General features: G+C 32.4%; 1 protein-coding gene across 3 annotated transcripts in view; it reads right to left on the reverse strand.

Annotated features, from left to right (window-relative positions):
- Positions 1–1,763: 1,763 nt before the first annotated feature.
- Positions 1,764–13,411, reverse strand: part of LOC113228884 (ankyrin repeat and SAM domain-containing protein 1A-like) — a 170,886-nt gene continuing 159,238 nt past the window's right edge. For all 3 annotated transcript variants that reach the window (XM_026462308.1, XM_026462309.1, XM_026462310.1), the window contains 5 exons: positions 13,021–13,404; positions 4,704–4,988; positions 4,380–4,538; positions 3,134–3,271; positions 1,764–2,804 (listed from right to left, as the gene is read on the reverse strand). In XM_026462308.1, coding sequence (XP_026318093.1) covers positions 2,463–2,804; positions 3,134–3,271; positions 4,380–4,538; positions 4,704–4,988; positions 13,021–13,404 — 1,308 coding nt within the window. In that variant the 3' untranslated portion in view covers positions 1,764–2,462. The remainder of the gene's footprint in view (positions 2,805–3,133; positions 3,272–4,379; positions 4,539–4,703; positions 4,989–13,020; positions 13,405–13,411) is intronic.

Below are 13,411 nucleotides of genomic sequence, written 5' to 3' on the forward strand. Positions count from 1 at the left end.
TGTTTTTAAATTTATTCAACAGTATATAACATTTATATAAAAAGCTGTGCGACGTAATATACATATAAATGACTCAGCTTATATTATAAATAATAAATAAAGGTTAAGAGATTATTCAAATAAAAGAAATTAAACCTTTTCAGCATGTTTTACTCTTTTATATCACAATATAATAGATTACAATTCTGAAATCATAGCCAGATTTTGGTACCAATTCTGCTAAAGTAAACATACGAACGTTGCTACCGTTATTTTGTACAGGCGTTGAGAATTAATAATTTCACTTTTGTCTGTATTATTTTTACAGAATTGGCACCTTCAATGAAACTTTATACAACAAAAAGATCAGAGTATAAACTTAAAACTTCACCATTTTACAAATATGAAAAGTTTATTGCATACATCGACAGGCTTTGAGCAAATGGTTGCAATAATTGAATTCAAAACGTCAAAAATTTATTTTAAATAACTTTTTTTGTCATTTTCCAGACATGAATTTAATTATTGTACGACAAAAAACTTTTAACTAGATCCTTTTATAACTACTTGCAAAATTAACATCGGAAGCTCTTTTTCATTATTTTTTTGCGAAACAACTGCTCTAACTTGGCATTGGCATATCACCAATATCATTATGCCATCATTCTTTATTGCATAATTCTTTATTGTTACTTTCAATAGTAACACTCGGATACTTACAGGTTCCAGAGGTTACAGATTCTAGTTGGAGTAAGTAATCGTATAAATTCCACAATGACGTCAATTTTATTGCGCATTTCGATAAGCTGAAAATATTAAAGGCATGCGTTGTCCTTTTTCAACATAGATTGATAGAAAAAAACAGCAAGTGTAATAAATACAAAAGTTATTTCTTTAGATAAATGAACAGTTGGCATCGCATTATCATTTCAATTCAGAGCATAATAATATTGTTTTAACATCAGTTTGATATGTATTATGTACTATATGTTAGGCAAATTCGCATTTTATATATCGTCATAAGATGTGCAATAATAACAACCCCGCTTTCTTAACTCGCTTATGTATATAATATTTACACTTCTCATACAATACAGTGACAAATTGGTAACATATATTATGTATTTACTTTTTAAAGATTAAAACCGAGATTACATTTTAGGCCTAATAACAATACGACGTCCAAAATGCATAAATTATTACAAAGCTTCAAGCTATCATAGACACGTAAGAGACGGCACAGGGTCAGGTATGAATGTAACCAATTAGAGATCGCCATTTTGCAACAGTTATAGAACGTTTTCAAAAATCTATGAAACAAATATGGCGGCGTTGTCATTAATGTTGGCGTTAGATTTATTCTTCGATTTATGACTTTATGAGAAACATAATCAAAGATCTTTTATATACAACTAACTTGACTGTTAAGTGGTATAAAATATAATTTTTTCCACTCATGTATGCCATATACACTTTGCCCTAAACCTGAGCACGTACACAATGCAATAAAACTTATCTCAACTCGATGCCGATTATACCGAGTAATAATTATCAGTTACATATCTCAATAGTGTAAGAATTTACGCGTTCTATTAACCAACTAACATCAAAATAGCTGCTCAAACAATTTTCAAATAATTAGAGAACACTTCACACTTCAATACTACAAAAAAAAAAAAACAAAAATATAAAATTACTATAAGTATTAACAGCCACTAAAATTTTACTATTCAATAGTAAAATGTATATTTTCTAGTTCTTATAATACAGTTTATAAATTAGGTTCATAAAAGCGGTATCGAAATTGGAATACAATACAATTAATATGCTATGTAACATAAGATGTTCTGGAGTCATTTACTTGTCACACAATTAATTACTTTTTAACATTCTCCCACATTAAGCATCTTCTCTTATATTTCCTACAATTAAAGAATCAATCTTTCAAACATCTATCAAATAAAAATGTACATTATTCTCGAATTTTCTTTAATTATCAGTTTTACTTCAGAAAGAAGCAGAACAAAATACGTTCTATACTTATGCTTTTTTAACGTTTGTTGTGTTTTGACAACACCGTATCAATCAACTTAACTTTAATACAAGTAAATGACCACAAAATTTACGACCAGTAATTCATAAAATTGGTAATTTTCACTGGTCCATTAACATACAACATTAAACACCAATATCTATCATAATTTTATCAATAATAGTTTATGTTTTAATAACTTCGATCATTTTCATTTCAACTTACGAGATTTCGAGATCGAAAATTGTAACATCCTTGGAAGTTCCTTCATTTTCCTTTGCGGAAGACAATTTGACAACAGACATTTCAATTTCATTTCTATTCAAACTTAAATCATCAATATTTGGTATCATTATAAATTTCCAATTACTTCTAACAAAGTCATTTATGAACAATTAAAATTCTTTATATTTCATAACGTCTGAGCAACGTTACACTAAAGAATCTTTTCTCACAATTCTTCCGTAGAAGCTATAGGCGCCTTCAACAGGGGTGTCCTTGGACTTCTAGATCCTGAATCTTTTGTTGGTGCTTGAAAGTCTTCATTAGACAACGACCCAGGTATTGGAGCAATTTTGAGTTGATGCCCATTCAACTTGATTTCAGTTATGGAATGTGATCTTCCGTGATTGATATTTGGTTTTTCTCTATTCGTCGTCGTCGTTGGATCGTGTGTGGGAGTTTTGGCCAGAGACTGGGTTACTCGGGCACGATTGGATTGTTCACGAAGAGCCATTTGGTAGGCCACCTCGAATGCTTCACCTAGTGTTAGGATGACTTCTGTTGCTTGGTCCTGAAATGAAAAATATATCGTCAGGAGAATGCTCGAAATAGTTTTAGAGTACTCATATAGGTTCTAAGTTCCCTGTTGAAAAGATAACTAAATTTTATCACGATGATGAATTTTGGAATACGATTTGAAATAAAATACGCATATATATGTATATAACAAGACAAATACCAAACCAAACTAGTTATCAAAAATGATAGAAAGGTTAACAACGACATTGGACCAAACTACAAAACCAAATAAGTAAATCTTTATAGGTGGTCCAGTATCTTAATTGGAAAACATCTTTGTTACGTTACACGAAAATGAGATTCCAAAAGCTTTCTACTTACCATAGTAGCAACTCTGAAGACATGGCAGTAGTGGCTCTTGGTAGCGTGATCCTTCGTAATGTAGGCGAAGTGTGTTAGATCGTCAGCATCTTGACACGCGCAGTGAATATTCCGGATTTCATGCTCGCAGATCAGCTCCTAATTAGGGGAAAAATATTCTTCAGTGAGATTTAAATTGTGAAAACATTTACCGAAGATTTTAAAGTGGTAGGAAACTTTAGTTCAAACTTAGAAAGTCATTGGACCAATCACTTACAGAAAAAATATGCTTTTCTAAAAATTACAAACATAATGAGAAAAGAAGGGACATAAATAAAGTATTATTTTTTGTGAAAACGCTATCGTAAAAGATAACCTTTGAAAAAAGGAAACGAAAACACAGTCGCTTGTATTACAAATTCAATCTAAAAATTTACGATTACGCAAGCACAAGGAGAAAAAATACTAATTATCCCACCTAACTAACCGTAAAGATTTCTAACATAAAATTTATCAAACAAAAAAGATGTAAAAACAATCCTTTTTTGAAAGAAAAGGGCAAGATTGGTAAGTGATCCGATCAAGTGTGAAAAATGAGGCAATTTTTTTTTAATTAAAAGTTAAGCGGGCGAAGTCAGGTCTTTTGTTTTGCCTGTTTAGAAGGGATGTTTACCCCTTGTTCGGTTGAAAGACTTTCAAAAGAGTCAGCAGACTTTTGAATATAATAAGCAAAGGGTACTCGAAATCTTCACAGTTGACCTACGAGCTTAATGCTCATGTTATAGTTTCCAGTGAACAAATAAAGTTACGGAGGTGAATCGGTGAAGAAACGATAAACTTTTGAATTGTGATCTTACGATATTATTTGTCGCATTCCTATATGTATATCATAAATTAGAACTCCCAACAAAATCATCGTTGAATGAAAATGGCAATACATTATTTGTTATTTCTTTATTACGATAGCAGATATATTCAGGACTACCTCTTTGGATGATTGATAACGTGTTCGTGGTACGTTTTTTTAGACAGGTTAAGTTTTTGGTTTAGACATTAATACTATACTAAATATTAATTCTAACTCTTTAGGGAATCAGGAAAAGAAAGGGTGTTTCCTAGAAAAGTGTGATGAGAGACATGAAGATGATAAGAAATCGATGGTTTCACACTACATATATTTTATTCTAGGCTTAAAAGTTCTAATTTCAATAGACTGCAAGAAACGACATAGTTCAAACTATACTAGATGCATACTACAAACACTTACCTTTGTAATGGTATTTAGGAACTTGACACCTCTATAACTAATGGAGAGTATGATGTCGGGGGAATCCCGTGGTTCTTTGGTAGATTTCTTCAACTTCTGAATTGATTTCTTAGTTGACTCTGTCCCTCGTAGCTCTTTTACTACAGTTGATCCTAAATACTGTTACAAAAAGAAAATAAAATGTAAAAGAAAGGTTTATAGAGCAATTCATCATATATGTATACTTAGTCTTTTTGTACCGTATGTACATTTGTACAATGAGTAAATAATATGTAATTTCAAAGTAACAGATGTCTATACCTTTACGATAAAATATATACTTACATTCGCTACATAGGTAACTGCACCCGTAACCAAAACAAAGGGTTGGTGCTTCCACTGGGTCTTTAATGCCCCTGGTACTCCGACCAGTAGCTCCGAAGGTGCCCTGATCTCTAGATCCGAAGGTCTCGGTGGTTGAGGAGCAGGTCTGTTTTTCTTACTCCGTTTCAGTGTTTCACCGCCAGGAGGTGCGAGGGTAGGAACCACTGGTGGCGGAACTGGTTTGAGATTTTCCGACAGCGGTAACTTTTCTTTGATTTCGTCTTTTAATTGTTGGATATTGCTTTTCTGTAAAATAATTTTTTTTTTCAGAAATCGAATTTTAAGAAGGGATATGGAAATTGGAGAAGATAAGGACTGGCAAGATACTTTTCTTCACAGAACGAATTTCTTCTAATTTCATATGTAACATGTAGGTGTTTAATTCAAACAAACAGCAATTATACAGCGTATTCGCTATTCATGTTTATAAGTATCACTATCGGATAATCCAATGCATGTTCAAAAATGAAAATATTATCTTTACACCTGCTTCTCGCCTAAACAAACAGCAAAAGGGAAACAGCGTTAATTAAATCGAAATGAAAAAAAACGGCACTCAAAAGACTCATTCACACCTCAGAGGTGCAAAATAAAAGTCGACATACAATATGACAACAAGGGAAAAAGACGCGCGTAAAATTTTAATTAGCGCTCCAAAGTTGACATTGCGTAAAAAAGACTTGTAAAAAAAGGGTAACGTCATTGACAGTGCGAATCATGAATCATCTAATTTGACGAGTGTCGTTTGATAGGGTAAAATCTTTAATGAATACGAAATGTTTAAAGGGTCCAGTCTAAATACAATAAAATATACAACTGTGCTGCGTAATGAACTAATCTAGTATATGTAACTAAAATACATTACAAAACAAGTTTGACTACTAACATAAGAGATAAGAAACCAGCACTTCACGATAAACAAACATAGATATACAAAAATAGAAAGAATGCTGCCTGAGGGCACAAATAACTGCAATTACTGTCAGGAGTAACAGAAGTGAAATTTCGTTTATTTCTTACTTCTATCACTGTCTTCGTATCGTATAAGGTGTGTAGGTATACGTCGGGAAATTTGATAAAAATATATATTAAAATTTGTTAAATGTTTTTAAAAGTTTCGAATTCAAAGTGGACACGTCATTATCACATCACGTCACATCATTATCATGTTTAATTACTAGAAAGGAACCCTAAAACACACAAGGTGCATGCAGATGAGCGAATAGATTGATGTTCCGTTGGAATGAACACCAATGGCATATGAGCGACAATTCAGCGGCTTTACGTTTTCATTTTCTACCATCAGTTTTCGCATATAGAATCAGATATTGAGTAAAACGGATACTAATAATAATTACGTATATGTAATATAAATACTATTTCACAGTTTTTATTTGAAAATTAGGTGTAATGGAAACATTCACAAAAGTGTCATAATTTCATAATTATACAAAACTTAGCCATAGCAGCGTGTTAGTTACAGCCCTCGTTGCAACACCTACAGTATTACGAAAGCCAATTAGTAGCAGCGTTTGATTTGGTAACATTTATATACGAAGTAGAATCTAGTGTATAACTATATTTTACCGCTAAATACATATTAAGTCTAAAAGATAGTAATATTCCAACTGTTCGAGGCAGTGATTATGTAATAATAATTAACATAATAAGTTTTCTGCATGCAGGTGTTCCACAGGGGTTGTCATTGAGACCAGTCTTAATTACAATGTTTTTTACTCATCTCATACAGTGATATAAACTAAGACGTGTGGTACTTCAATACCGTAGTTAGGGTAATGCATTTTAGGATTTTGAGGCAGCGAGTAGCGCACTCAGTATGAATAGAGTTCTCTGAATAGAATGAATAGACGTCGAATTGAGCACTAATTACCTATACGGGATTGCCGACGTGTGAAATTACAAAAAGTGGTCTCGTCGTCCTTTGCGTTGATTTACTGAGTACTGGTTGAATATATTTGCGTGACATTTCTATGGAATGGCTTAAATAGGACATGTAGGCTCATTAGGTCTCTCACAAGGTATACATATTATGTGCCTGATATCAATGCTTTTAAAAACTTGTTCTAATAAAATATTAATTAAACATCCTAGACACTACGCCTCAGGGGACGGTCTTTGATTTACTATTTTTCTCTTTTCATCTTTGTTAAACATTCTAGACTATTGCTTACACCTAAAATAAACAATAATAATAGTAAGTAGGTATTAAAAATATTTTCAATAATTATTTATAATACATTTTTAACAATAGGCAGGACTACCCAGACAAAAGTTTCACGGCCACTTAAGTCAGCGTTCCCAAACGATAATACATTTACGTATTGCTTTAGTTACTTTAGTAAACTGAAAGTATATCAGTCTGACCGCCTTGCTAATACAATTGCACTTACAAAGCAATTACCGATCTTATCCGCCATATCAAGTACCGTTACAAATGTTAATTCGGAAACCCCAGTTTATAGCGCCCCTACATCACCTTTACAGACCCCCAAGTATAGCATTAAACTGTTCTTTTTGCACCTGACGAGGGCGTTACCTAGCTACTCCCGAACATGTTGATTAAACCAAGATGAGCAATTTGCTAGGATTAAAACTTTAATCTGGTAGTTTAGATCGTTTTATAATTAGTAAATGATTGGTAATTAAAGTTTGGAAGGGTGCGAAGAGATGTGATATGGATCGAAGAGTGTGTAAAAGAAACGGGATTCTCGACGGGAGATAATTTGAAGGTCTCAAACAAACAAATGTCTATTTAACCGACTTTAAAACAGGAGGAGGTTCTCAAAACATTTGTGAACCGATTTCGATTATTCTTTTTTTGTTGTAAAGGGTCCTCAGCAGTGGTTCCATTTAAATTTGAAGAAAATTTTTCACTTCTAAGGGTTGCAAATTAGGGGATGATCCGGGTTATTGGATTTCACCTGCTTCCCATTAAGCAATTTCAATAAAACTTGGCAAATACATGTTATTCTAAAAATAAAATGTTATGCTGACCTATAAGTGATCTGATGATGGAAAAGGCAGACACATAAAAGGAATTCCCCAACATTGTACAGCAGCTACCATATGCATTTCAGTTACAGATCGTAAGACTGCGGTAACAACCACAAAACTGCGCAAGCAGATAAACAAATTTTTGAGGTTAGTTTTTTTATAAAAAAATTAAGTAAATAAAATATTATGTTGTTCACAAAATGGCCACCATACAAATATACGACGCCTGTATCATGAAACTATTAGAAACTGGTGAATTGTGATCAAATTAATGACCGAGAAAGCAATGGAAGGCAATCGGCTGTCAGATAAATTTTCAAACTAGTCGATTCAAGAAGGCGGTTAAAAAAAAGTACACCAATTGTGTTAAAATTTCCAAAAATTTAATTATTTTACAATAGACTTATGCGAGAACCCAAGTTTGCAGCGATATCAAATTTCTCGTCTATTGTGACAGAAGCAGTAGAGTTACCACGTTACCTATTTCTGTCGGCAAGCAATAATATGAGCATTACTACGTCCGGTTTTGAAAGTTAAAGGTGCTGGTGAAATTATAGGCACATGGGACTTATCAACTTATGTGTCAGGGTGACAGTGGTCACTTGGTCTCAGAAAATAAAATACAACCTATGAAAAATACTGGTGAAGTACAGATGAACACCAAAGTCTTAAGAAGAGGGTCTTTTATTAAGATTATAGAAGTTCGCTCTAAATATTCCCTTTTTAGTGGGAACATGACATAAATGCATTATAATTCTCTAATTTCTAAGTACTTCTAAGTTATACATTAAGAGATTTCACACAGGTTGACTTTTGGGCTTTATTACTTGTGTCGTGACTGCTTGAATCTTATTTTTTAGTAGAACAGAAACCAACAGCATTTGCAAAATAACACGAGTTTAGACAACAACAAACGAGGAAAAACACAAAGGTGAACAAGCATTTTTGACAGGCGACTTAGTTTCTTACACAATTTGGCATATACTTTCGCATTAAAATGCCTAATGGCTTTATACAGCCTACTTTAAAATCGACCAATTATATACTAAGATAAGTACTAGCTATTTAATACGTGCAATTCATAGGTTCTTAGTAAAAATAAAAAATACACACTACAAAACATTCTTATAGAATAACAACAAATGGCCAAAAAGCATACTTAAATAGCAATACGTAACAAACAATCATTTATATCATAACGCAATTTACATAAAGTTATGTTCACATCGTAAATTCAAATAGGGAAGAGCATCCTCTTTAATATTAATTCAATAGGAGTAGGTACACTGCACCACGCATAGTTGCTTTTAAAAAGAAAACCTTCAAAGAAGGTTGCTTTTCATAATGGTATTGACTTCAATGGCGTGCTGTACAATAAAAGTTGAGTTTATACACCGAAGCAGGTGCATATAAAGTAACATTTACGTTTACTTGAATTCGTAATGCGTAAATAGTAATTTTGGTTTTATGAGGGGTTGTTCACAATTTATTTGATTTCTTGTGTTGCGTTAAGCATCTTTGAGTACAGTTGTATAAAAAATAAATAAAACTCACACCGATTATTCGGTACCTTTTCGACATTTCGTCGTGAAAAAAATCTGATAAAATTTGTTTATCGAATTGGGGTACTCGACGTTATATGAAGCTAGAGGTTTCACTCAAATTATTTGAATTTTGATGTAAGATCTCATCATTAACTACTACTGTTAAACTTAAGGTATTGCATTGTATTTTAACTGTAATTTTATGCACAATAAAGAATATTTCATTAATTCATTCGATCATTCCTTCATTCAAGATAAACACCGACTCTCTAGTAGTAGTCTTGGATATAAGTCAATTAAAAATCCTTTTTCGTACAGAGCAGCATATTAAGCTACACATAGACGGATATTGTTCCCTTACACAGAAGGCTATATTTGAACAAAAGAGTAATTTGTTGTTGATTGTATAAAAATTAAGGGTATTACTTATTTCTATTAAATATCATGATATTTTTACTATCACTCCACTAGTTTGTTATAATTATTGGTAGCCACGTTGAGACAACAATCGCTGCTTCATATCTAGATCCGACTAATCGGATCGCAGGAATAATTTATTTGTGTGTGTTTGATCTTTTTATGAAGAATAATTAACGGTAAACTTACAGATGTCGCTATAAGCCACAGTGCTGTTTGCTATTTGATTTCCTAAATCATCTTAAAGGATAACATTTTTTTTTATGAGTCCTAGTGACGGGACGAACAAGTCGTGCGCCTTTAAAGCGGAAAGCGACACGCCTGTCCATAACAGTTGCAGTGCCACTTAGAGTTTTAAATCGCAAAGATCTAAGTGGCACTCCCAATGCGCCCGTCACTCTGAGACGCAATTGACAAATCCCTGTGCCTGTAATTTCACCAGCACCCTTACCCTTCAAAACCGGGAAGCAGTAATGCTCACATTACTGATATAAGGTTGCGGTACTTCCCTGGACGAGCTTTCACAAAGAGCTCTACTGCTGCTAAAAAATATTTCTTTTATAAGTTCCCCTATTTACAACACCCCAAAAATGAAAGATTATGGCACCATCCATATAGTATCATGGCAACTCCCTTCACAATAAGTTAGTCACTTGATGACCATTATACGACTTGTAGCGTTTTATGTAAGGATATCCTTTTTAAATGCTTTTTGATTGAATGAGTTGCAGGGTTTATTGCACTCGTTTTGTTATTCGTGCACTGTTGTGTTGTTGTGTGCACTTCGTGTGCTGGTGAAATTACAGGCACATAGGACTAGTCAACTTACGTCTCAAAGTGACGAGCGCAGTGTCAATGCCCCTCAGATCTTTGCAATTTAAAGCTCTGAGTGGCACTGTAACTGTTACGGACAGGCGTGCAGCACCATCAAGCGCACGACTTGTTCGTACCGTCACTTGATGTTATAAAAAAATTAGTACAATTTCAATGGGACTGTTAAAACACATATTTGAAGGTATTTTTAAAAATGTTTCAAAGCAGTTAACAATCGCTTTCTTAGCCTATTTCATTCAAATATTACTTATGTTAAAAATTTTCATTTTCTCGTTGTTTAGTAATAAGGTAAATATTCGGTTATGATTACGCATTTGACATTTTGTATATCGCACCTTAGAGGGAAAACCTCGCATTCGCGTTTTCACATTGTTCATTTTTACTGATTTTTATGAAGACAAACTTATAAAACTTCTTGCTCGTATATATTATTAAAGTAATATGGTATCTGAAAGAGATAATAATTATTAGATATCGTCACTGTACGATCAGCAATATTGAACATTTTCCAGTTCCAAAAGAGTTTGGTTTGCAGCTAGCCCCATCTTATCTCGTCTTTTATTGTGTTTATAATAAAAATAAGATAAAATCTAAAACTACAATAAACAAATTTAAAGTATATTTTAAACTTGGGAAATAATGATTTTAATGTATGCTCCAGAATCTTATTGTGAAAATATATACAGTTCTCCATTTGAGAATCGTTTACCTTAGTTAAACGAAATCATGGTACCATGAGTTTAGACTTAGTTCGAAGGTTAACATTATGGATACTTTCTTTCGTAATGAAATTATGTATATTTTTACAAACATACAAAATATTTGAGTAAATATACCCACTACGATACTATTAGGTAAAATATATTTAGTAAAAAAAACTAGCAAAATATTTTAATATTGTGAATTAGGTTATTTAGGCTGACTAGGTCATTTGGTTTCATTATTTCAATACAAATACAAAAGAAAACAGCATATATAAAGATAAAAGTATTCGTTAAAAGTAGATCTACACAGTAACCACGTACAAAATATTTGAGTAAATGTACAGTCATGCCATTTTCACGATACCAGTTATCTTAAACTTTTATTTGAGAGAAACCTGAGAACCTAAACAGTATACAGAACACGGAACTATATACAAATGTTATGTACAAATTCGTTACATAAAATCACTTCCATTCCATTCCACTGCATGCAAATTAAGCCTTAAAGTGGTAACGCGTTGACTTTGCTGAGAGTATAAAAATATAAGTAGTATAGCATAAATTAAAAGATTACCTTAACTGTTTAGATATAGTGTATTTGAAATTACGTTACCGGATTATAGAGTTTCTCAATAATAATACATTTGCCTGTTTCCGTAAAAGCCGAACGCTTTCGGAGGTTGGATTTTAAAAAACATTACTGCATAATATAAGTACAGTTTCGTTTAACAAAGTGTCAAAGAAGAAAAAAGAAGTAAAGCCGTCGATCTGGATTTGTAAAAATGCAAATTTAAGCAATTGTTCACGTGTACTTATTATAGTGCGCATCAGTTACATGTTTAAAACCACTTTAAAACCATTTTAAGTAGCGGTCATGTAATCGTGGTTCAAAAATACAATTAAAAGAGTATTTCAAGTACCGAAACAAATATAAAGTAATAATTTGTGTAGATTGTAATATATATTTTGTTTATGCATTTATTTATGTATATTATGCTTGCATTCGTATTTCATATAAATTTTATTGTACAATAATTAGTCGGGCAAACTTTATTTCTTCACCACAGCTAGGATTAACTGGAAAATATTATTCTAGAGATATGCTCATCTTTATATATGTCCTTTGTCATATGTGTTTTTAACGTTTTGTGCAATAAAGTATTAAAAAAAATAATTCAATATTTGTAATACCTACCTCATAATTAAGACATAGTATACGTATCAACACAATTTCAAAACGGTATTAAAATTCAGCGTCTCTATTTTCATTAATTAAGTACAAGCTCAAGATAGGCCTATTACATAAATAACAGGAACACCTTCAACAACTTATATCACCAGAGAGAATATTTATAACGTTTAATATGCATAGAGTATACTAGATTGACGTATAATTCCTTTGAACGGTTCACAAGTGGAATTTATAACGAATCACTAAATATTCTGATGATATGATATAAGAAGATTCGCTGTATCAGTTCTTATATTAACTATGAAGTGAGAAGATAGCTTGGATTTCGTAAATTTTCAGGTGAAAAATGCTGAAACATTGTTTACTTCTTACAAAAGGCATAGATATGAATTTTCAGATCTTTTACTTCAGAAATTATTGGTTCTTCATACATTTTTGATCCCATCTATTTCTATACCAAAATTCATCAAATCAAATTTGGTTTAGCAGTTTAGGAGTGAAAACCTAGCAGACAGAGTTACTTACGTATTTATAATATTAATTTTGATACATGTAAAAGGTGATTTACTTACCAAATTACTGAGATCAGCATTTATATTCTGCATATTGTTGGCAGGTCCGTTATTTTCACCAGAAACCGAAGCCAAAATCCTTTTTCTATGTCCAGGCTTCTGTATCTCCAACACTGCTGTCAATTCCACTTCCCAAATACTTTTAACTCTATCCATATCTACATACAAGTGTTTCCTAAATGTATCACTATATTGCTCTAAGTTAATATTTCTTAACCATTCCTCTACAGATTCGTTTTGGCTTTTACTAATGTTATTATTGTTATGGTTATTACTTATTTCTGTTATTTTTAAAGGTAACTGTTTGGCTGATTCTAGAATTTTTTCTCTATCGTACTCCTCTATCCCCATTTGTCGTAGATTGTTATCGTCTAGGATCCCGTTCTGGAAC

Source organism: Hyposmocoma kahamanoa, unplaced genomic scaffold, assembly GCF_003589595.1.
Source record: "Hyposmocoma kahamanoa isolate Upper Pololo Valley unplaced genomic scaffold, ASM358959v1 262, whole genome shotgun sequence".
In the NCBI taxonomy this organism is placed as follows: Eukaryota; Metazoa; Arthropoda; class Insecta; order Lepidoptera; family Cosmopterigidae; genus Hyposmocoma; species Hyposmocoma kahamanoa.